General features: G+C 45.9%; 1 protein-coding gene across 3 annotated transcripts; it reads right to left on the bottom strand.

Annotated features, from left to right (window-relative positions):
• Nucleotides 1–6,121: 6,121 nt before the first annotated feature.
• Nucleotides 6,122–22,317, bottom strand: PGGHG (protein-glucosylgalactosylhydroxylysine glucosidase). 3 transcript variants are annotated; one of them, XM_077321238.1, is made up of 14 exons: nt 21,747–22,317; nt 21,237–21,539; nt 19,735–19,945; nt 17,352–17,787; nt 17,011–17,130; nt 15,567–15,698; nt 13,992–14,103; nt 13,017–13,089; nt 12,125–12,261; nt 10,927–11,060; nt 10,706–10,801; nt 10,513–10,610; nt 7,944–8,158; nt 6,122–6,796 (listed from the first exon to the last, which is right to left on the bottom strand). In XM_077321238.1, the coding sequence occupies exons 2-14, from the start codon at nt 21,481–21,483 to the stop codon at nt 6,732–6,734; spliced, it is 2,076 nt and encodes a 691-aa protein (XP_077177353.1). In that variant the 5' UTR covers nt 21,484–21,539; nt 21,747–22,317; the 3' UTR covers nt 6,122–6,731. The 3 variants fall into 3 exon arrangements, with proteins under 3 accessions (XP_077177353.1, XP_077177352.1, XP_077177354.1); XM_077321237.1 differs by having other exon boundaries at nt 22,067–22,316; XM_077321239.1 differs by having other exon boundaries at nt 22,169–22,309.
• Nucleotides 22,318–23,608: the final 1,291 nt, after the last annotated feature.

The raw sequence follows: 23,608 nt of genomic DNA, 5'->3' as shown, positions 1-23,608 counted from the left end.
TAGGGTGGCACTTTTCACTCTGGCTGCCAGGAAGATCTGAGCTAATGCATTTTTACAGGAGCCTCCACCTTGATACACCATTTTATCCCTTTTATTGTAACTTAGTAGTCCATGTAGAGCCTCTTGTGGCGCAGAGTGGTAAGGCAGCCGTCTGAAAGCTTTGCCCATAAGGCTGGGAGTTCAATCCCAGCAGCCGGCTCAAGGTTGACTCAGCCTTCCATCCTTCCGAGGTCGGTAAAATGAGTACCCAGCTTGCTGGGGGGTAAACGGTTATGACTGGGGAAGGCACTGGCAAACCACCCCGTATTGAGTCTGCCATGAAAACGCTAGAGGGCGTCACCCCAAGGGTCAGACATGACTCGGTGCTTGCACAGGGGATACCTTTACCTTTACCTAGTAGTCCATGTTTACAATTTTATGTACACGATATTGGAGAAATATTGTTTTATTTATATTTGTGCCATGTTGTTTTAATTGTGTTTTGTAATGGCCTTTGGCTACATACAATAAAAGTTATCGTATCGAATATCTAGTGGCTCACAAGCTGGGTTATCATTCATTCAAGGCTGGCCCTTCATTACATTTCTGGTTACATTTAAGAGAAAGGATTGTAGTGCAGCAACAGGCTCTGTAATTTACTGGTTTTGCAACCTCTCTCCTGCCAAGTGTCCATGTACTGGTATTTGTTCTAAAATAGATCCCCTGTACAGAAAAGGCAGCTTTTCTCTTCACACACATCTGCACAACTCCCGTCGTATGTGTTGGCCCTCCATTATCACTTGGCCTGCCCCTGCCAGGCCTGCAGGTTTGCCAGAGAACAGAGTTATTTTAGTTCTGGATAACAGCAGTGAGGCTGTCCTCTTTGAAGTGTTGGAAGGTAGCTATTTTGTGGTATCACTTTAATGTTTTACTCCGTGTTTTCCACCATTCTGCTCAATGCAACGTGCAATTTCCAGGTCTGTAAAAGTCCTTGAGACAATAGCAACGTGGTCATTATCAGCTAAATATTGCTGCTGGTGGCTTGGGCAAAACCGATAGGAATGTGCCATCCACAAGCACAGCCTTCTCATTGGCATCTTGGCCGAGTAGAACGGAATGCTAATTGCTCACTGCAAAAACGCACAAGCCTCTCCGTGGACAGAATGTCCGATGAACCACGCCCTTACCTTCTATCGGAACACTGATTGCCCAGTTTCTGATTGGCTGGAATATGATTCTGAATGGTGCAGTGGTTATTTCGATCACTTAATTAGAAGACATTGCACTCATGGCTCAGCTCTGCATTTAGGTTCCTTACAGTGGGAGTGCAGATGTTTCTCAACACCGCCAGCAGCCCACTCCGAGGCATGGTTACTCAGAAGCAAAGCCCTGCTTGTTTCAGTCTGCGCAAGCGCTTTTGCGCTGCCGCCATGCCGGCGGCCGCGGCTTCCCCTCCCGGCCCCTCCGGGCCGCCAGCAAATCGGCCACCAAAGCAGCCGATTAGCTTGCGGCTCGGCAAACTTCTCTTCCCCCGACCCCTCCCGAAACAAGAAGCTTGCCGGGCCACGAGCTAATCGGGCGCTTTGGCGGCCAATTTGCTCGCGGCCTGGCGAGCTTCTCGCTTCGGGGGGGGGAGGGAAGAACGAGCTGCGGCCCGGCGCCAAGGCCTTCGCGGCCTGGCACCGGGCCGCAGCCCGCGGGTTGGGGACCACTGTACTAAAGAATCCCAAGGACCAGGGATGACCCCCTTTCTGCAGGAGATGCCAGAGTGCTGCTGCTAGGCTAAGGGGACAATACAGAGGGCCAAGCTACACATCTGGGTTTGTCAACAGTTGAGTCTATATTCCCACATCACACAGCAATATAGCAGCTGTCAGGAATGGATTTTTAAAAAAGGGGGGGTATTTCCCTGGTTTTGCTGAGAAACAATCAAAGCAGGGACCCATATCTCATCCAGAAGAGCTACTTCTGCATGAAATAACAATTTGTGAGGGGGTGGGGGAGTTGCAGAAGTCCTTCTACCCCCTTCCCCTGCAGCAGTGTTCCAAGCCCATCTGGCTCTCCTTCAATTTTTAAAATTCATTCCCTGCAGGGGGTGGGAACACCATCCCTATAAGGAAGGGCTGTAAAAGTTAGTAACATTATGCACGGGATAGAGAAAGTTGACAGAATTTTTTCTTCCTTTCCACAAATACTAGAGCTCAAGGGGATCCTATGAAGTTGATGGGCAGTACATTCACAACAGAAAAAAGGAAATACTATTTTGCGCCCAGAATGATTAAAATGTGCTGGCAGAGGACGTAGTGATGGCCATAGGCATAGACAGCTTTACAAGGCAGATTCATGGAAGATGAATCTATCAGTGACTACAAGTCATGGAGACTAAAGGGGACCTCCCCATTCAGAGGCACGAATCCTCTGAGTCCCGGAGCCAGGAGGCAACATCAGGGGAAGGCTTCAGCCCCTATGCCCTGTTGCTGGCTCTCCAGAGGAACTGGCTGGACACTGTGTGAGACTGCTACCATCTACAAGCTTTGGGGATCGGAGGGGGATGCGGCAGCCACAGTATCCCACACCTCTGTTAAAGCCCCAAATTCGGCAACAAGCTTGAACCACAAGGGAGACTGTGATGCTTCCCAGCACCACAAGCAACCTTCAAGTGCTGCCATATCTTAAAGATGCCAGCTGCATTTCAGTTGCCTTTTGCAGACTTTTATTTCCTGCAAGCTCCACCACCCAAAATATTACTCTCAATGTAATATACTCCCAATGCAAGGACACCCAGCACCTGCTTCTGCCGTGTGCAAACCCATCTCGCTTTTCTGAATGCCTGCCCCCATCCCTGACATTTACCTCACACACACAGAGTGAGAGAATGTTATAGAAGGTAGTGCTTGTGTGCAGGGGGTCTAGGTAGCATGTGTGCTTTTTGGTTTCACCTCTTCTTTAATCTTCTCCCTGCTGCTGAGGGAGGAATGCGGGAGAGGAGCTGTGCACGTTTGGATCAACAGGTTAGCAATCTTCAGTTCACCCGACTCAGTGGGCGTCGTCTGCTTTGGTGTTCTGCATGCGTGGTGCCCTTCACATAAGCACCAGGCTTCTATCTCACCCAGGCTTCTGCGCACCACACACCCGGCCCGCCTGGTCAGTCATTCTGTTCACATGCTTAAATAAGCAAGCATATTTGGCAGGATAGCCAGTGGTTTTCCCAGCTTGTGTGCAGGGAGCCTGGAGCACCTGTGACCACGGGAGTTCTCCCTGGGCTGCCTGCTTGACTTGAGGCCAAAGAGAAACTCCCTGCTGCACATGAACAGCCAACTGTCTTTCTGGCAGACCAGATAACAGGCAGGAGCCCAAGACTCTCTGGCTGGAGGAGGAGGGTGGCAGCAGCAGCAGCAGGCAGCATATCCCAGCCCAGCACCTCAGCCAAGTGCAGTAGGTAAGGTTGCCAGCTCTGGGTTGGGAAATACCTGGAGACTTTGGGGGTGGAATCAGAAGTGGGTGGGATTTAGGATGGGGAGGGACCTCTACTGTTATGGAGTGCACCCTCCAAAGCAGCTGTTTTCCCAGGGGAACTGATCTCCATCGTCTGAGGATGAGCAATAATTCTATGAGGGCTGGCTGCACTGAGCTTAGAGCCAAACTAACCCTCTTCATCCCTTATGGTAGCCAGCTTCAGACTGGGCAATCCCTGGAGATCTGGGGAAGACTTGGAGAAGGGCCTGCATTGACGGATGGAGAATGCCCTACTATAGGCCCTTTTGGTCCACATTCCCAGTAGTCCCACCCCCAGTTGCTTGAAGTCCAACTAAGAGCCCTGAGTGGGCTAATTCCATCCCATGGGCTGTATGTTTGACATGTCTGCACTATACCCTTGGAGACTAATGTCTTCATATGCTGCAGTTGCAATCCAAATTGGGCCCATGCAAACCTGAGAAACTCAGAGCTTCAGAACACACCTCTCTACCCAACCCAAGGCCCTCTCAAGGAGAAATGTAATATGTAATTATTAGTGTGAGCAGAAACCTAAATTTCTCAGTGGAGTAAGGTGGGGTTGCTTGTCATTTATCTATCTGACCATTGTGGGCCCCGGAGATCAAGGAGTGTTTTTTTTTAATCAAAGACAGTGATTGGTTTCCAGCCAGACTAATTACAAGGCAAGACGGCTCTTTTCTCTCCCACTTTAAACATTCCCACATGCCGCCTTCAAGTAGGCAGGGCCCTGGGGATAAATAAAGATATGATCTCCACAGGAGGGGGCTGGGGTTCACATGCCATGTCTGGGGCCAGGCTGCCCTTCTGAAGGGTGAGAGAAACAAGCATGCACTTAAAATGCAGATATCAGACACACTGGCTGAAGTCAGGGTTGCCATCTCTGGGTTGAGAAATTCCTGGGGCTTTGGGAGCAGGACATGGGGAGGGGAGGGTTTGGGGAAGTGAGATATTTCAGCAGATTATGATGCCATAGACTCCAAAGCAGCCATTTCCTCCGGTTGAATAGATCCCTGATGTCTGAAAATCAGTTGAAATGCATACAGAGCATGGTCTTTTGTGGAGTTCTTGAAGAGAGTTTGGTTCACTTTTATATGTAAAAGCAAAACTCCATATAGAAGAGATAAAGAAATGCACAGAAAGCTCATGTTAATGGGTGCTAACCTTAAATGACCAAACACATTTTTGGTGGAGCCCTTGCTTGGAATCATGGGTCACTGAGGGCCCATCTGCCTATGCAGGAGTTGTAGCAGGAACTAATCCTTTATGTCCAGTAACACCTTTAAGACCAACAAAGATTAATTCAAGGCGTGAGCTTTCGAGTGCAAGCACTCTTCCTCAGACTATGAACTGACCATCATGACAGTGAGAATATATAAGCAAAAGTTAATCCTGTTATATTAGTAAACTGTGTCACAGCATCCAAACACAGCCACATGATAACTCCCTGCCAAACCAGCCAATCAAACCCCTCGAACCCATTTGTCATTCACAAAGACATATCAGAAATAAAACTGTCAAAGCAAGTGGTCCACGGCTCACACCCTCCTATTTACTGCCAGCCCCATCTGTCTCCATACCAGTATGAAACTTTCTTACAAGTAGAAGCTAAGCTGGCAGCTATCTTGTCCTGGGACCAGAAAGAAGAATTCAAAATTACATTACATATTACTAACACTCACATAATCCCAATTAAAATAAATTGTGAGGAATGTGGATATGGGCACCTTCTTTGGAGGCCCATAGAATTGGACCCCCTGGTCCGAATGATTGATTTGATTTGATTTCTATACCACCCTTCCATATGGCTTAGGGTGGTTTACATTCAACATGGGGGGGATACATGGAATGAATTAATATATAACATAAACAAATACAACAACAACAATAATCTAAATAACACAATTTAAGTGAACTTAAACAATATAACAGGAACAGAACTTAGCAAAGGCCCTTAGAGAGGACAGGCTGGTTCAGGCCATGGAGAGGCTGTCTGAGGGGGGACCTGATGTCGGTCTCAGGCAAATGTCTGGTAGAGGAGCTCCCTTGGGGTTCTTTTGGAGAGAGGCACCAGCTGTTCTGTGGTGCAACCACCTCAAAAATGCTCCCGCCCCGGTCCCCAGATCCATTTCCCCATGACATCATATGGAACCCACTGAGCTGGAAAAAAATCGGGATTCTCAAAAATCCTGAATCCAAATAACATACCAGTATAGGGATTTGGGAATTGGATTTAGGAGTGAAGATGCCTCTGCTGCACAAACTCTAAGTAACCTAGTCCTGAACTCTCAAACTGATCAACTTGCAAAAGGACTGACATGATCACAGAATGGGTAGCACTTTGCGCTGCCGATCTCCAGGTGGGGCCTGGAATCCCCCAGAGTTGCATCTGAACTCTACAGAGAACTGTTCACCTGGGAGCTTTGGAAAGGGGACTCTATGGCATTACAGACACCTTCCCCTCTCCAGGCTTCACCCACAAATCTTCAGGAATTTCCTAACCCGGAGTTGGCAATCTTAGGAGTACTGCCCATGTACAGCCAGATTCTGAAGAACAAAATTAGAAACGCAAGAAGCAAGTGACCTTCACCAGTTAAACTAAAGAAGACACCAAATTGCCTTAGAAATAATATGTTGACTATTAGGAGAGTTTACATGAGAATAGGGTGTTTCGGTTTTATTACTGGCAGTATAACTGCCAGTTCTGATGACAGTAACAAGACAAGTTGTTTCTACAGCTGAAATATATAAATAGAAAAATGATGATAACAAGATTCACAAATGCTAAACATGGCAAGGATTTTACCAGGGAAAATGCACAGGCACTAGCCAACAGGTGCCCACAACACTCACATAACAGCAGCACTTAGAACACTGGCAAGCCCCAGAAACACTGGCAAATAAAATAATGATCAGTATAGCTGTCTTGTATTTTATAAGCCTGCAGTAAACCAAACATCAGATCAAGCTCCCAAATTCCTTCTGTGACTGTTTTTCTTAAAAAGCACATTTCCTTCCTGTGGTCCACAGCCCAGGTTTCAAACACCTACTCACAGAGGAAAGAAGCTCCATGGCAGATGTAGTCAAAGTGGTCAGATTTCAAACCAACTCCCACTTAATCAGGTTGTTTAAATACACAATGAATGCAGCCAAGTCATAGGCCTCCTTCATATGTTGCATGAAGGTTTCTGTTCTGTGCCATGCTTCTATGGCTGGGTGTTTTCCATACTTGTAATAATGACAAATAAAACAATTTGGGCTTAAAATGGCTTAACAGGTGCTTTTTGGATCCAGCCACCAGCTGTAGGGAAGGTAACACTCTGCCCTGAAATAGAAAAACACACACACAAGCTGTAAAAAATTTATTCCTCAAGTCATTCAGGTTGTTTTACTTTTAGTCTTCTGAGCTGAAATGCACCAAAAAGAATTCAAGCAGCTTTCCTAAGTTGCAGTTTCTATGAGCTAATTCTATGGGCCATTCCACACAACTTTAATATAGCACTAGTCTTACATTTTGTTTTCGCCACTAAAACTGTGTTCTGCATGATGTCGTGAGCAATCTGCAACACTCCTGCAACACTAGCGCCAAAATCGCTTCGTTGTAGCGATTTCCGGGGAATCAGGAAAAGTGGATTCACCCTCAGAAAATCGCTACACTCTTGCCAACAACCTGCAACACCTGCGAAAAAGACATGTGCATTCTCAATGTAGCAGTTGCAACAATCCCTCCCCCTGGCTCTCTCCTCCAAACTTCCGGCGAAGCGATCGCCATTTTTTTCCCCTCGCAGCGGGGAAAGCAACGAACCAGCGAGGCTTCATTCACCCAGTAAGGCTTCTCTGGCTACAGTCCCTCAGCTCCCCTAAGTCCCCAAGCACAACACAGCTCCCCGTTCACCAGTTCCTTTAAATTTCGGCCGTGCGGGGGGGGGGGGAGATTTTTTTTTCCACTCGGGGGAGCATGGTAATGATGAATCACCAGCTCACACGCCAGCTAGATGGGTCTCTCCATTGCAACGAATCAACGCATATTTGTTGCAACATGTGTTTTTTTTTTTAACCTGCGCTTAAAGGGAAAGGGGCTTTTGGGGAGCATGATAACAACCGCCCATTGGCTATTCCGTTTGATTGACGGCCAGGGGCGGGAACAAGCACAGAAAAAAATTGCTTCAAGATCTTGCCAAGAAGCTCCATGGAAGCTGTTTAAAGTCATGGTGGCAGAAAGTGCCATCAAGTTGCATTTGACTCATGACAACCCTGTATAGTTTTGAAGGCAAGAGACAAACAGAAGTGCTTTGGCATTGACCGCCTCTGCATAGGATCCTGGGACTTCCTTGGAGTTCCCCCATCCAAGTACTAACCAAGAATGACCCTGCTTAGCTTCTGAAATCTGACAATATTTGGCTAGCCTGGGCCATTCAAATCAGGGTAAAAGTCATGCAGTCTCAATATTACAGATAGTGATGAAGTTGTACCTTCTTGTAAGGGATAGTGCTCTTTTGTTGCTGCCAGCACAACCTCCAGGCTGGAGAACTGTGGTTCATATGAGGGCCTGGTCACTTCAATGGTGACATTTTCTTTGGTGAATGTGAAAGTCAGTTTGCTTCCCAGGTAACACACTCCAGTGATCTTTAGCTGTTTTGTGTCATCAGGGCAAATAGGGTCAAAGTTCAGGTGAGTTTTGGTGATCCTAGGATATGTGAAAAAGAATCAATGGTCAGATTTATTTATCCTGTCCCAGATATAAATGCACAGTCTTTCTTAAGCTTCAAGTGGGAAATAGCTGCTGCAACATGGGCACTTTCCTAGCACTAGCCTGGATTCTGGTTTCAAAGTTTCTCTGTTCTTTTGATCAAGCATCCCACAAGAACAACTTATTTCTAAGGTAGATGCATGAGACACACATAAGCACAGATAGTAGGTGAGAGGTTCATCAATTGATTTTTAAATCTAAAAGCGCCAAGCGCCAAACCTGAATGGTAGAGAGCATCTCCAATGTATATAAATCCATGATTTAATTTCTAGCATCTGATATGGGCTGGAAGAATCTTATGGAATGAGACTTTATAAATCTGATTTCAAATTAGAGTGGACAGGGATGATGTCTCAGGTACCATCAATCTACACGGCCCTTCACAGATTAGCAGAAAAACTGAGATCTACATTCCTATACATATTCTTTTTGTCAAGGTAAATCTTCAGTGGATAATCTGAATTTGTTTTTAAAGTTTAGTTATCCCAGAACGTACTCTCTTCATGGGAGCATACAGAGGAAGCTGAAGGGAAAGGCTGGAAAGTACCATCCCCACCAGGCCCCACCCCCCTCCACTCTCTGTGGGAATCCAGCCATGCAGAATGGATAGGCAAGATGGACTATGGAAATTAGAAGCACAGTTAGAACTATGCAGAAGTGCCTCACCTAATAGAGAAATGAACTCCATCATCTGTCAGTCTTGCTGCCATAGCTTGGCTAATAATAGCTATCTTCTGCTTTTTAATATTAGTAATAATAATATACATACATGTGTGATTGTAAATGTGTTTATATATAAATATATTTAGAATCATTGCAACACCAATACACACACATAGCCCACCTACCTTGCAAAAAATGCAGGGCCTCACAAACATAGCTGAAAAAGTAAACAAAGGAGGCAGAAACCAAACTGAGAACTGTCCTCTGGAGGATGTATCTCCACCTCTTCATGTGACACAAATGAACTCTTCTTTGTGCAGGGCCTATTTTGGGCTCTTTTGGCCATTTCCTGTATCCCTTTCTAAAGAAAAGCGGGCTTGTTTTCACCCTACAGTTAGTATCATTTGACATATTTTCTGTGGTGTCGGGAGTCCTAGTCAGTATTGACTCAGCTGTTTTCTGCATCAGGGGGTGTTGTCTGTTAGTGGGAATAAACTTTGTGGCAACAGCCGTGCAGCCACACACATTAATTGGAAATAAATCAGAGAGCACAGCATTAGACAACACTCTTCTATATACAAAGTAAAAGACACACAAGAGAAGTCTAAATTACAAATGGAGCACTACTCTAAATACAAAAGCATTCTGTGAAAGTTGTTAACTTGTCTTGGCCTGAATTCTGAGTGAGGTGGATGAAATAGCCACACACTTCCCTCAGCATGAAGAGCACATCAGGAACTGGGGCAGGGAGAACAGGGAGGATATACATGTTTTTCTAACTGCAATGGTTACTACAGAGAGATTAAAGTAAAGCTATGTAGGTTGAACACAGATTAGTTCTCAGATATATAGAAAACTTTTCTGACAAGACCATCTTCTTTATTCCCATAGAAAGTCATGAATAAGCATGTGCATAAGGAAAAAATTTGGACCATTTTGGATTTGGTCCCTGTCGATTTGGCCGAAAAGGTCCAAATTTTTTCCTGTGCGCATCGGGGAGGGTGGGCGTGGGGTTCCCATGCCTCGACTCCATGATACCAGTCAGTAGCCAGCTCTTTAAACATTGGGGAGGGCAGGCACAGAGTTCCCTTGTGCCCCCCTTCCCTGATATAAGCTGGCTCTTTTCAGCTGTTTGGCAGGCCCTTTAAATAACCCCCCCCCCCCCCGCTTTCTCAGCCTGCAGGGTGTTAGCATCAGTTGCTTGGTGAGTTTTTTAAATGCCTCCCCGCTAGCCTTTTCTGGCAGCAGAAAATGTTTTACACTGCTAGAGAAGGCTGAGGAGGATGGCATTTAAAGGGCCTGCCAAGTAGCTGATGATGAATATCAGCTGCTTGGTGGGCTATCTCTATATATCCTTCTTCTCAGGTGCTGCCAGAGAAGGCTGGGGCGGGGAGAGTCCATGTAGAAAAAAGTAACTGATGTGTCAGCATTAACTGCTTGGTGCCTTTAAATGCCCCTACACCCATGATTTCTCTGGCAGCAGAAAGGTGTTTGGTGAGCTCTTCCCCCTGCATTCTTAGGTGCAACCCTTAAATGTCTCTCCACTGCCAGAAACGTACTTTTCAACTTATCCAAGGTGAATTGCCCATCCCTAGTAATTATTAGTAAACTTATAGAATTATTTGTACCTGAACCCAGTGTGTCCAAAAAGGATGGTTTGGAGGAATCCACCCATTCCTGTCAGGAAGTTGACTGCTCCTGATCCATCAGAGTTCTCAACCCATATCTGGGAGAGTTAGAAAAAAGGAAGAAGCATTTTAAAAGATGTCATTTAGTACCTGAAATGAGAAGAGATGATTAAAAAGTTTCCACCTGCCTAACCTTGAATGGTTCAGTAATATTGCTGAAACACTTGTTCAGCAGTAGTTGTGCTCTTGCATGCTCCTTCAGCTCCAGCCAACCAACAGCAAACATGCTCTGGTGGGGGAAAGGGAATAATCTTATTACTTGTGTATCCACAGCATGTATCTCTTGGCAACAAATCCATGTTACAATCCAGCCTCTTCATGCCATTCTGGTTTGGCTCAAATGTAGCCATTTACCCAGGTCATGGCTGGCCCTGTAGGGTCAGTCACGGGTTCATACATTTCCAGGTCATTCCTTCTCACTTCAGAATCCATGGGATACAGGAGAGGGAATCCAAGCAAGATAACATCAGCTTGCTTCACCTGTTCACCTTAGGAAGAATGGAGAGAAAAGATACATGTATAAATTAGGCACTGCTGATGAACACTACTGAACACAACAGCTTCATGACAATAGAAAACTCAGTAGGTGAAATTTCACCTACTACTGCATCTGCAATCTGGAAACCAGCTGATCTTCTGCTTGTTGTGCAACTTTTAAAGGCCCTGTCATAAACAAAGTTGGTCACCCTGGACAACAACTTTTTAGACTGGCCAGACCAAGTATGACAGATATAGTACCTTCAAACATGAAATGATGATGGGTTGACATTTGAAACATTCACCACCTTTGTGGAGCTCCATTGCATAATGAGCGGTTGCCTTTCAAGACAAGGTCATGGGATTTGCTCTCAAAACATCTGATGTATACTCAATGCAAGACAACATAGGACTCTGAAGAGGCAGCACAGAAACATTCAAAATAAATAAATAATATATATTTTTGTGCGCCAGCAAGTGCCATCATGGACAACTGAGCAAGGCTGTTTTTAACTTCCCTCTTTGATGTGCAAATGTTTTATACTGCTCAATGGTACCTGTTATGCTAGCTGCTCTCTCTTCTTTTAAATGCTGTCTCACCAACTAAGGTTTAGATTATACAGAAATTATTCACCAAGACTTGGCCCTGAAGAACCTGAGATGAATCCCTTAAAATAACACAGCAAAAAGCAACCTTGCTCTTCTTAGTTGTCCCAACCTGGAAAGAGGTCACTACTGACAATGTTTCACTCACTTCCTGAGGCTGCCTCCTTCCTATTCTATATTCTATATTTCCCTCTATCCCACTCCTACATTCATCTAGTTTAGCTCCTTATTCCACATTTTATACTGAATCTAAGCCTGCAACAGTGTAACTGATCTTACAAATATTCTACTTTTGCATTGCTTTTTAAAAATGTTAATATATCTATATCCTATATTTCAGCATGGCACTCAAGGCAAGTAGAAATTTATTTAAATATGTCAAGAGAAGTAAAACATTGTCCTTTAAATAATCCAAGCAGGCCAAAATCTATCGTGTCTGATGAATCCTCTTTGTCTCAGAGCCACTCACCTGGACAGTATCCATCATACTCTGGGTGGAACTTTCTGTTTTTATCAAATGGGATCTTGATTTTCTTCCTGACCTCCTCCCATGCTTCGGGGATGGGAATGTGCAACTGAGCGCCCAAATCAATGGCAAAATTCAAGCTGGAAAGAAGCAAGGAAAACGGAAGAAGAATAGGGCTAGAGAGTAGAAAACTAAGAACTGGGGTGATTGCAGCATCTTTAATGTTTTAAAGATAACAGAAAAAGACAGAACGGAGTTTCTTTGTGGTGCCACCTTGATAGTTTTAATCCAAGCACCTGAAACTGGACTTGGTATTAGACATGGACACCCACCTAATGTAAAGGAAGGCAAGATGGCAATTTTGCTATATATGTTATGCTACTCATCACTGGAAATGCATAATTGTCGGGGTGGAAGGGGACCAAATTGTCCAAAGTGCGGTGAAAACTGGGAAGAAGAGGTACAACAATGGCCAGGCTTCAGCATGATCATCCCTCATCTTAATCTTCTAATCAGGGACAGCCTACTGATCCCTTCTTGGCAGGGCTCTGATTGTGACCCAAGAGCAGGTCAAACCCTAGAACAGGTGCTGGAGGCACCACCTGAGCACCAGTTCAGCAACAGCCAGTCGTTCACCTGCCTCTGCACTGCTGCTGGGTGCAATCTTGGGTCAATCTTTCAAGGGAACAGCATTGCTCTGTTTTCTTTTGCAGCTAAAACAATAATTTAGGTCCAGGCTGTGCAAGAGGATAACTTCACCCCAAGGTGTTTTGGAGGTAATCAATTAAGTGAGGTCTCTGTATCCTAGAAAGTCCACCTCTAAGCACAAAGTGAAAAGATGAGAGATAGGCTGGAGGAGCCTGGAGAGCGAGATCAGACTGTGCACATTTCTTACCTCCTCTGGGCAATGACGTTCGTATAAACAGAGTTATTTACATCACGATGATATTCATCTGGGGGCATCACACCTGGGAGATGGCAGACACTTCAAAACCAGGAAGCACAACCTGCTTTCCCCTTTTTCACATTGCCATAAGGAAAGAATAACTTCAGGAAGGGTTGCCTGTCGACCCTGCATGTAAACTGAGATACTAAATTCTGGCCAAGTAAAGGCAGAGTCATATAAGGCTAGGTCCTGAGACCTACATATACACTTGGCATATGTATGTTTGTCCTGCATAAGTCCATTGGCGATGGCTGCTAAGCCAGGAACTCGGCAGACAACAGGAACTTCTCCCAGCCAGCCCCACTCCTGAGCTTCCACTAGTCACTGTCTACCCAGGTTCAACCTCATCTCCTCAGTGTCAAAATATGCCATAAAGGAAGGAAGAAACACTAAGAGCCACAGGACAGCATCCTGCAGACAATTCCAACATACAAGCTAGACAGGAAGTCAGGAGGTCCGTAAGTGGCTCTGCTAAGGTTTTTTATTGGTGAACAATGAAGGGGGAAGGAGTCTTACAATCCCCCTCCCCCCATTTCATATTTTAATGTTCCAGTGATTACGTTACTTATATGCCCAATACAGTTATGCAGCCCAGCAGGAGGCAAAGCAGAAGAAACTGGGGACCGGTCAAGAAAACAACAATGGAGCCACCTGGCTTCCTCTCAGAAGACTGAAAAGAACCCTAACACTACCATCCACGTGGCTTGTTTAGCTTTTTCCTTTTCAAGCCTCAGAAATTTTGTTCCTAAATGAAGAAAACATATTATTGCTCTAACAATTTCATGCTGCTCAGGTGGGAACACCATTGATGCAAGAAATGCAAGTGCTGTCAGACAGAGAGCTAGGCAGCCGAAATATGTACAGTGCATCTGGCAGAGGAAGAGGTTTTGCTGGGGGCATACAGGACTTCTCTTACAAACTTACCATTAATATGGTAGCTCTGCTCTTCTGGTTTCCATTCCACTCGGCTGCACCAGTACTGAGCAACAGCATGGACCACATCCCAACCTCCTTCTTCCTGGAACAGCTTCAGATCCTAGAATGAAACAGTTAAGAGGGGCTCAGTGGGTCAGGGAGAATGGCTTCCTGTCCTAGGGCTTTTTAACATTCCCTCCCTGCCATAAATTCATGACCCATACTGTTGTGGTCTATCCTGATTTCTTCATGCATTTTTGTACTTTTAGTTTTCATTTCAGGGTTTTTGTGGGGGGGGGGGGTTGAACAAGAGTATTTTGCTCCAATGTTTTTCTGGCAACCAGCTTTAATCTTTTTCCTTGTGCATGCTTCTGTCATCTTTCTTTGTGCCACCCATTCACAAGCACCTCCAGTCCATTTTTTGATGACTGGGCTTGTTGTCATCAGACTGCTCCCTCTCCACCCCCCCCACCCGAAGGATGACTGGTTTCATTTTTTTACTTTCTAGATGGAACTAAAATGTCAGCATATAGCTGTAATGGTATGTCAAACAGGTTCTCTGAGTCCCCAAATTTCATTTTTTAAAGTGAGTCTCTAGTTCTTTCCCTCATATAGATATAAGGGAAAAGGCATACAAGGGAAGAGGACAGAGATTTACTTTTTAAAAAAATTATGGGAATTCAGACAAGTTGCACAACATATCACTACAATAGTACATTTGTATATGGATATCTTAGTACCTTTTATAAAGCAGCCATGATATCAACATATTGACGTGAAGCATGCCAAAAAATGTTCTGAAAATGGGTAGATGCTCTGACTCCACCAATGACAACTGTGCTCTCCCTGAAAGTCCAGATTACTGAAGGTAAAGGTAAAGGTATCCCCTGTGCAAGCACCGGGTCATGTCTGACCCTTGGGGTGATGCCCTCTAGCGTTTTCATGGCAGACTCAATACGGGGTGGTTTGCCAGTGCCTTCCCCAGTCATTACCGCTTACCCCCCAGCAAGCTGGGTACTCATTTTACCGACTTCGGAAGGATGGAAGGCTGAGTCAACCTTGAGCCGGCTGCTGGGATCAAACTCCCAACCTCATGGGCAGACAGCTTCAGACAGCATGTCGCTGCCTTACCACTCTGCACTACAAGAGGCTCATGAAGGTACATGTAGGTACATGTACATGTACTGAAGGTACATTTAGAAAACGATAAACTAACCCCACAATTGCAAATAAGGGCAGGTGAGTGGAAGAACCAATTCCAATGCTTGTGGATTTGACTGCCAGGAAAATCAAGAGTAAGGTGAATGTGTGGGAAAGTCCTTACAGTAGAATAATCTGGTTTTAGGGGAAGCATGAACAGAAACATTCATTATTGTTATTATTACTTAGATGTATTGGCTGCCTGTTATCAGGGAGGGGCAGCCAATAAATCTAAATAATGTATAGGACAGGATAATTTCAACAGTCAATGATGAAATGAGACCTGAATCTGACTTATAGCTAAGACTGGAAAGATGACAGGCAGAAACCAGAAACACCCACCCTCTTTTGTGCATGGTCCAAGACATGTTCCACTTACAGTACCTGCGTGATGTGGTAATACTGCTCAAATGCCAGCACAACATCTCCACTGATGTGGATTTCCTGGTCACCATATATCTTTTCAGGACAGACCTCCTGGCCTGTTGCTGCACTCTCCCAGGCAAATTTTCCACCCTGTCGCAATCAAAGCCCAAAAATCACAGGTAAGGGTGCTCTTGGTAGAAAGAGGAAGGTTGAGTCAGAAAGCTTTCCCAGCTTGATGGGAAATGTCAAACTCAGATACTCATGTTCAAGATTATGCAGTTTGTTCACCATGCCCTAATGAAGATAATTCAGCCTTAACCCATATTTTTGAAAGCTTGCTTTGATCCTAGTTTTGTCACTGTTGTGGCTCTTCTGAATTATGACAGACTGTCAATAGAAGAAACTACCCTTTTCTCTACTTTTGCCAATTCCCAACTTTTAAAAACATGTGTTCCATATATCAGTATTTTGAGGTATGTGCCACCTTGCTTTCCCCCCATACTTTCCCTTCAGACCCCTGTTATTCATTAATGCTCATTACCCGCTTGTTTATGTCCAGGTTCAGTTCTCTTGCCCACTCCTCCTGATGCGTCATCCCACAAGCTGATAGGCACCTCTACATTCCTTTCAATAACTCCCTTGACCGTTTGGCTCTGAGGAACTAGTGTCAGTTTGTTTAACTGTTTGGTTCCCTTTAAATTGGATCACCCTCCCTGCTCGGCCCCATGCATTTGTTTTCTTTCAGTCATTTGTAAAACGGTGCAGGAACAGCAAGGTGAAAGGAATGTTGAGTAGACACTTTCCATGTAAAACAATGGTATACTGGTGTGGTGCACAGCTTTAGCAAAAACAAGCAGACCAGAAAAACAAACGGTGGGCCCTGCAGAAAAATGTGGCATCCTCTGAAACAGATACAGTGTTCTAAGATCATTTCACAAACAGATTTCACTGCTGTGTGCAGAGTCAGTTTATCCACCTGGCACAAGTAGCATGTGCTATGGGCCCTGTGCTTCCATGGGCCCCACAAGATGATTCCCCCCCCCCATGGATCATGGCTCTAGCTTCTCTCCTCTTCCCTTTTTAAGGGCACTTGGAGTGACACCCCTTTCCACTGGAAGGGACCCCTCCACACCCAGACTGGCTGCTCCCACCACAATAGTACTCTGTCTAGGGCCTCGTAAATCCTTAAAGTGTCTCTGGTGCTACAGGCCCTGCAAATCCCTAAACCAGTCCTGGCCATGTGGAAGGAAACATTACCACCTGACTTAAAATAAATGGACACATTAGAAATTGATACAAATTAGGAGTGGGTTACAGTGTGAAAAGGACCTTACAACAGAGAGCTTCTGGAGAAAATCTGTTTGGCAAGATTTAGGGCAGAAATGAGGCAGACCTGCAAAAGGTTAAGTGTGAAATTAGGCTTTGAAGAGGACTCATAACTGTCCCAAAACACTACTCCTACCTTGTATCCTTGCCCCTGCGCATTCTTCAGGGCTCCCCCTAGTGTTTGGATCCGGTATTTTAGAATAGCACAAGCTATGTCCGGATAGAAAAGCAAGATGTTTGGGTACATCCAGGTATCCTGTGCCAAACAAACAAATACCCTCAAAAAACAACATATGGACCTCAAAAATATACAAATATTCAGTGCTGAAAATGTGGGAGGAAAGCAATACAGAAAGCACTCCTGTTCCCAAACTGTCTTCTGTGACCCCTGGTACAGGGAGTAGACCAAGGAACTGATAAATTTTACTATTTTATAGCAGTGAAAAACAGGAAAGGGGGGAGTAGACCAGTGTTCACCTGATCCCAGAAGACATGACCCCAGTAATCTTCATTCTCTGTGCCATTCGATAGGCCTCCGGGGCTGATTCCAGAAAACTGACAGTCATCAGAACCCAGGGAAGGACAGGCACTTAGCAGATAATAGAGGCACCCATGAATGGCCTGACTCAATGAAAGAGGCCCATCAACCTTGACACAGCATCCTCCCCAGGTCTCTGCCCATGCTTGGGTGTGATGTGCATATAAAGAGCCAGAATCAATCAGTGACTTTCCTTCACAGAAATACTTTTTCACGTCCTCTTCATTCTCTGCCACAGCTGTGAGGAACTCCCAGCTCCTTTCAGTCTCATCCCCAGAAAGGGTCACTGACTCTGGCACTGGGCTCCAGATCAGGTGTACGGTAGGCTGGGGACCTCCCTCTACTTCTGGGATCAAGGTCTTGCCATACAGATAGCTAAAGGAGAAAAAGGCCTTCTGAGTCAGAGCATCATCCAAGAAATGAGAACATTTCTAGACTTCTGTCACTGCCACCACTGCCTCAGTCCTTCCCCTTCAACTAGCACGAAATCCTTAGTCATTTCCATATTGTCTGTCTGTTCTGGGTTCAATGCTGTTTCGGACAACATCCCCCTCCTCATGGCATCACAGCGTATTTGTGTACCTTCCACGGTTTTCATGGCTTTTCTACAGGCATTTTTCATCCTGCTCTGCTGCAAATTTTTGGGAAAGACTGCAGCAAAGCATGGATGGCTGCCATTTCAGCTGGAATTTCCTGCCACCATGACAGCTCTTTTCTCTGCCCCCCCCCCACCAGGACGCTTATTTAAAAATTGGCAATTAAATATCTTTATTGTGACTTAATCTTATAAGCATCTCTCAGGTTCTCCAAACTCTGAATTGTCATTTAAATAAAAGGAGAAAGTGTCTAGCCCCTCACATTGCATGGATACCAGGGGAAAGGCATAACTCCACAAGGGAAGGTTCATTCTAGAGCAGTGGTCCCCAACCTTTTTATCACCAGGGACCGGTCAACATTTGTCTATTTTACTGAGGCCCGGGGGGGTAGTCTTTTGCCAAGGGACATTGCTGCCGCCTGAGCCCCTGCTCCACTTGCTTTCCCACCGGAGCCCCTGACTTCTCACCGCCCGCTGGGGGGCACTGCCAGCAGCAGCTGCGCAGTGCCACGCCAAGGGGGAGCCCCAGCATGGCAGCCACTGGAGAGGACCAAAGGTGAGCCAGTGGCAGAGTGACAGGGCAGCCCCAAGGCAGCAGCCAGGGAGGAGGACGAGGTGGAGCCGCGGCCCAGTACTGTCTGATCCCCGGACCGGTCCCAGTCCCCGGACCCGGCGTTGGGGACCACTGTTCTAGAGATTTAAAAGACCTGACTAGGAATTCAGAGAACCTAATATGCAAATTGCTATAATGTTATATTGCTATAATGGTATTCAATTGTGTTGTGTTTCTTTTGAAGAACTGAAAAAGCCCAGTGGCCCTGCAAAGGGGTCTGATTGTTGTTGGGGATTGAGGCAGGGAAACCTGCCCCGTGGAGGCCTCTGTTATCACCTTGCTCCTGCTGGGCAGCCAATTGCTTAGTAGCAATAGGGAAATCAGACAACCCTCTCCTTGTATAGAAACCCTCTACAGTTTTCTCTGTGGCTTGGCTCTGCTCCATATTTTGCCTCCTATTTCTCTATTACTTCCCTGTCATTCATTACCTAGCTCCAGCCCTCAACAACTCAAAACTCACTTGCTGTTTCCCTAATACTGTTCTTTCCTCCTTGCACACCAACATGGCAGGACTCTTTCTCCCTTTCAATCCCTTTTCAAAAGCTACTGCTGTTTTAAGACTTTAGCTGAACCTTTCCTTGCCTCTTTATTGGCTCCCTCCTGCTGTAATGTAGATCATGTCCTTAGTAAAAGAACTAATCTAGGCTACTTTTAAAGGGCCGGGAACTCTGGTGGCAATATATTTTAGGAGCCTGCCCATCGCAGTAGAAAAGAGAAGAATGACTAGAGCTGAAGACATGAAGACGAGTCAAAACATGCTTATCCTGGATGCTTTAGGCTGATCCTGAATTGAGCAGGGGGTTGGACTAGAAGGCCTGTACAGCCCCTTCCCGCTCTTATGATTCTATTAAAAGCTCAAGAAATGCCCAAGATTACTCAGCCATATGCAAGGCCTAGACACTCCCTCCATGGTTATGGCCCATGATGTCATATTTAGAGTTTTTGAGGCATCTTCTAAGAATCTGCCACAATCCGGTGACTGGGGTTTCAATTCTCACCATCACCCTGCCCAAGATCTCATTTCAAACAGCAAGGCATGCCCAACTCTTCAGCCACTATCTTTAAAGTCCCAGTGGAAAGAAGGACCCTTGGGGACTTAAACAAAAGTACTCACTGAGCTCCCTGGAAATCTTCACCTCTATGCAAGTCCAGGTCTGGACTCTTTGGCATGAATTGGGTTTGGAGGTTCACCATGACAGGCTGAGTCAGAAGAGCTGACTTCTGGATGGTTATGCTGAAGGCCAGAAGATGGACAAGGGAGCGATGGGCATAGATCCTGTGTGTGGCCATATAACTAGAGGACTGGATCTTATGGATATAGGTGCCTGCGGGCAAGAGAGAACATGAATTCAGCCTTACAAAAGTTGTCCTCTAACGCAATGACTGCTTTCTCTGTTGTAGCTTCTCCCCTCATGGAGTGGCCTGTCCAAGGAGGTTAGGAAAACTTCCATTTTTCTGCAAACCATGCAAAACTGAACTCTTCTTAAGTTACCTTTTCTGCACAGGTAATAGGGTTGCTTACTTGCTTACATAAATGATTAGGAACTGTGTTCTATCTTTCTGTATATAGCTTAATGTTAGTAGGATCCTACTGATATAATCTCTGTACTATTAATGTCATTATGCTCTACTTCAGTGCTTTCCGTTGGTTCCAGATTTCTAAAATCTGAATGCACTGGTTATTGGATGTCCCATTTTTCTGACCTGCAAGGGTTCAATATGTGCAATGTACCCTGAGTCCCTGTAAGAAAGGTGGACAATAAATAATGTAAATAAAAGTAAATAAGATTTCATTCCACAGATTTCACTCCAGGTCTTTTTAAAAGAACTCGCTTGGGCAACAACATCTGTGCACCAGCTCAGAATATCACTGATTTTGAGTATTTTGTGCTGAAATTTGAAATGCTTTCCCATCATGAAAAAACATATTTTATTACATTCCTCTCCCTCCCTCTAAGGCAGCCCTTTTCAACCCTCTGACTGTGGAGGATCCCCTGAAATACATTTTTAAGGTTTGAGGGCCCCCAGAAATGATGTCGGCTGGCCACGCCTTCCAGCCACAACTACCCTTCTTTCGCTCCCTCCCCCCAATTTTACTATAGTGGCTTTGCCTCATGTAGGCTGGAATGAAGGGGAGAAGCTGAGAAGACACTCAGAGCCCCCCATACCATGCCACAACCCCCCTTTTATTCTTACACCCACGGCCTACCCACCAAGCCCCCCCCCCAGAAGTGGTCATTTCCCTAGCTTGTAGCCAAGTCCATTTAGGAAGAAGGGGAAAGGCTGCAGACCCTTCTGGAGCTCCCATGGACCTCCTGGAGTCCACGGATCCCTGCTTTAAGGTGATATACCTTAAATTCTCATTTTCATCATACAATAATCTTGCAAGGTAGGTAGGTGATCAGCCAAGGTCACCCAGTGAAGACCGAAACTCAAGATGCCCTATGCCTACTCCAACAATCTATATCTAGCCCACTTTTTTGCCTGTTTTAAAAGAAGCTTCTTTTAAAAGCACACATACACTATTTCTGTACTCCATGTCAACTTAATAAGGGAGGCATTGCTGGTGGCATTGCTGCATTCGTACAACAAGCAGAAGGTTCCTTGGCCACATACCTGTTCTGGTGTCCAGGGAGAAAGTCTCACTCTGGCTGTCTTCAGCCGACACGCTCATTCGGACACTGATAGGACTGGGGATGTCCGCCCGGTGGGTGTCCCCAACGGCTCCATTGTACACTCCATTGGCATGGAGGATGTCTCTGTAGACACAGGTGCCCAGGTAGGCATTGGTCAATGCTGGCAGGAGCCGAGGGTCGGAGGGCAGGGTGGCGGAGGTGAAAACGGCTGGATCTGCAGCTGCCATGCCCTGGATACTGAGCACCCAACGGGGGTGGGGGGGGGGAATGGCTGGAATTCAGGCTGGAAAATAAGGTGAGCCACAGGGCATATTTAGTAAGAACAGAAGGTCATTTAGTCACAATGCTTCATTATTTATGTAGGGGGATTTGCACCAGGAGAGTTTCTATCACATTCTTATTAAAACACAGAGATATTTTTTTAAAATAAAAAGATAAGGCCAGTAAAGCAAACCCAGGGCTCCCTGGTTCCAGACCCAACAAGGTGTACCTAATCTAAATTCGTGTTTCCTGCGGTTTTAACCGGCTGTCCTTAAGAGGCTTCATTGGAAGGGATCCGGGAGAGCCCGGCGGTGCCTTCCCGCTTCCACGGAAAGAGAAGCCGTCGCGGACAGAAGCAAGGCCCGGAGGCAGCGAGGCTCGGAGCCGTTTCCTTCGTGGTGCTTCGCGATTCAGGCCTGCCCGGCACAGCAACTCTTTTCCTCCAGCGGCCCCTCCGCGCCCACTCGTAGCAGCCGCCAGGAGCGGGCCCGGGAGGAAGGAAAGCAACACGCAGCTGGGCCAAGGGGGAGAGGGACTGCGGCGCCTTGCCTTGTTGGGCTGGGCTCCAGACGCCTGGAGGAGGGGTCGCCTCCGCTGTCTTGTTGGGACTCAGTTGAATTCACCAGACTGGCGCACGGAGCTCTCTGGTACCTGCGGGTTTCAGCGTACGCTTGTAAAGGCTTTCCCTTGATTTCCCTGGGTCGCGGGCCAGTCGCATTGGAATTTCACTTTCACGCCAGATGTTTTCCTTTTCCGTCGAACTTTAGGGGGTTGGATTGACGTCTACCGCCAGATGTCGCCCTTCCTTGCAAAATGCAACCCGAATTCTCTTCTGGCCCCCGCCCCGGGGCGGTTGTTCCGGTAAAAGTTCTTTCTTTCTTGTTGTCCTAAGGGTCGCAAGCCGTTGCTTGGAAAACTTGAAAACGGACGGGAGGAAAGTACAGTTAAGGCATGATAGTCTCTGTAGCCTTGTCCCTTCCTCGCACCCACTCTCCCCTCTCTATTTCCTGCGTTGAGATTTTTTTTTTTAATGACATGGTCCACATTGCTGTGGGATCACAAAGCTATTTTGTCAAAGGAAAAATAAAATATTCTGTAAAATCTCTGTCCCATTAATGTTTTAAGGGGGGGGATGCATGATGAAGCAGCCTTCTCCCAATCAGCCAGGCATCTGTGCCGTCTGGTCATATTTAGCTTACAGTCCACAAGTACCCCCAAGATCTTGTGTGCACACAGTGATCCCCAGAAGGGGATCACCCATCCAGTATTCATGTTTCTCATTTTTGGAACCAAGATATAAAACAATGTACTTTTTCTCATTGAATTGCATCTTGTTCTCATTTGCCCACTTTTCCAGTGTGTTCAGATCTTGTTGAACTGTATTGCTGCCTTCTGGGTTGTTCACTATTCCTCCAATTTTGTGTCATCTGCAAATTTAATGAGTAGTCCCTCCACCCCCTCATCCAGATAATTGATAAAAATGTTGAAAAGTGCTGAGCCCTGTGGCACTCCGCTGCTCACCTCCCTCCAATCTGATGAAATACTATTAACTATCCTTTGGGTGTTGTTTTCTAACTAGTCCCCTATCCACCTAACCATCTGAAAATCCATTCTGCAGTCCTCCAGTTTACCCATCAGAACATTGTCAAAACCTTACTGAAATCCAGGTAACCATCATCGACTGAGTTTCCACAAACCAGTAAGCCTGTCAGTCAGAGAAGGAAACAAAGTTGGTCTGGCAGGACTTGTTGGAGACAAATCCACGCTGACTTCGCTGGATCAACAAATTGTCCTCCAGATGATTGCAGATCATCCCCTTTAAAATCTGCTCCATTATCTTCCCTGCAACTGAGGTCAGACTCACTGGCCCATAGTTTCCCAGGTCATCTCTCCTCCCTTTTGGGAAGACTGGGATAACATTCGCTCTTCTTCAGTCTTCTGGCACACTGTCAGTCCTCCAAGACATCCTAAGGATTATAGACAAGGGTTATGCAAGTTCTCCAGAAAGTTCTTTGAGTATTCTCAGGTGCACACCATCTAGCCTAGAGGATTTGAACTCATCCAGTGCAGCCAGGTGCCTCTTAAAAACCT

Source organism: Paroedura picta, chromosome 2, assembly GCF_049243985.1.
Source record: "Paroedura picta isolate Pp20150507F chromosome 2, Ppicta_v3.0, whole genome shotgun sequence".
Taxonomy (NCBI): Eukaryota; Metazoa; Chordata; class Lepidosauria; order Squamata; family Gekkonidae; genus Paroedura; species Paroedura picta.
The sequence above is the reverse complement of the archived record's forward strand: the minus strand, read 5'-3'. Positions and strand labels throughout refer to the sequence as shown.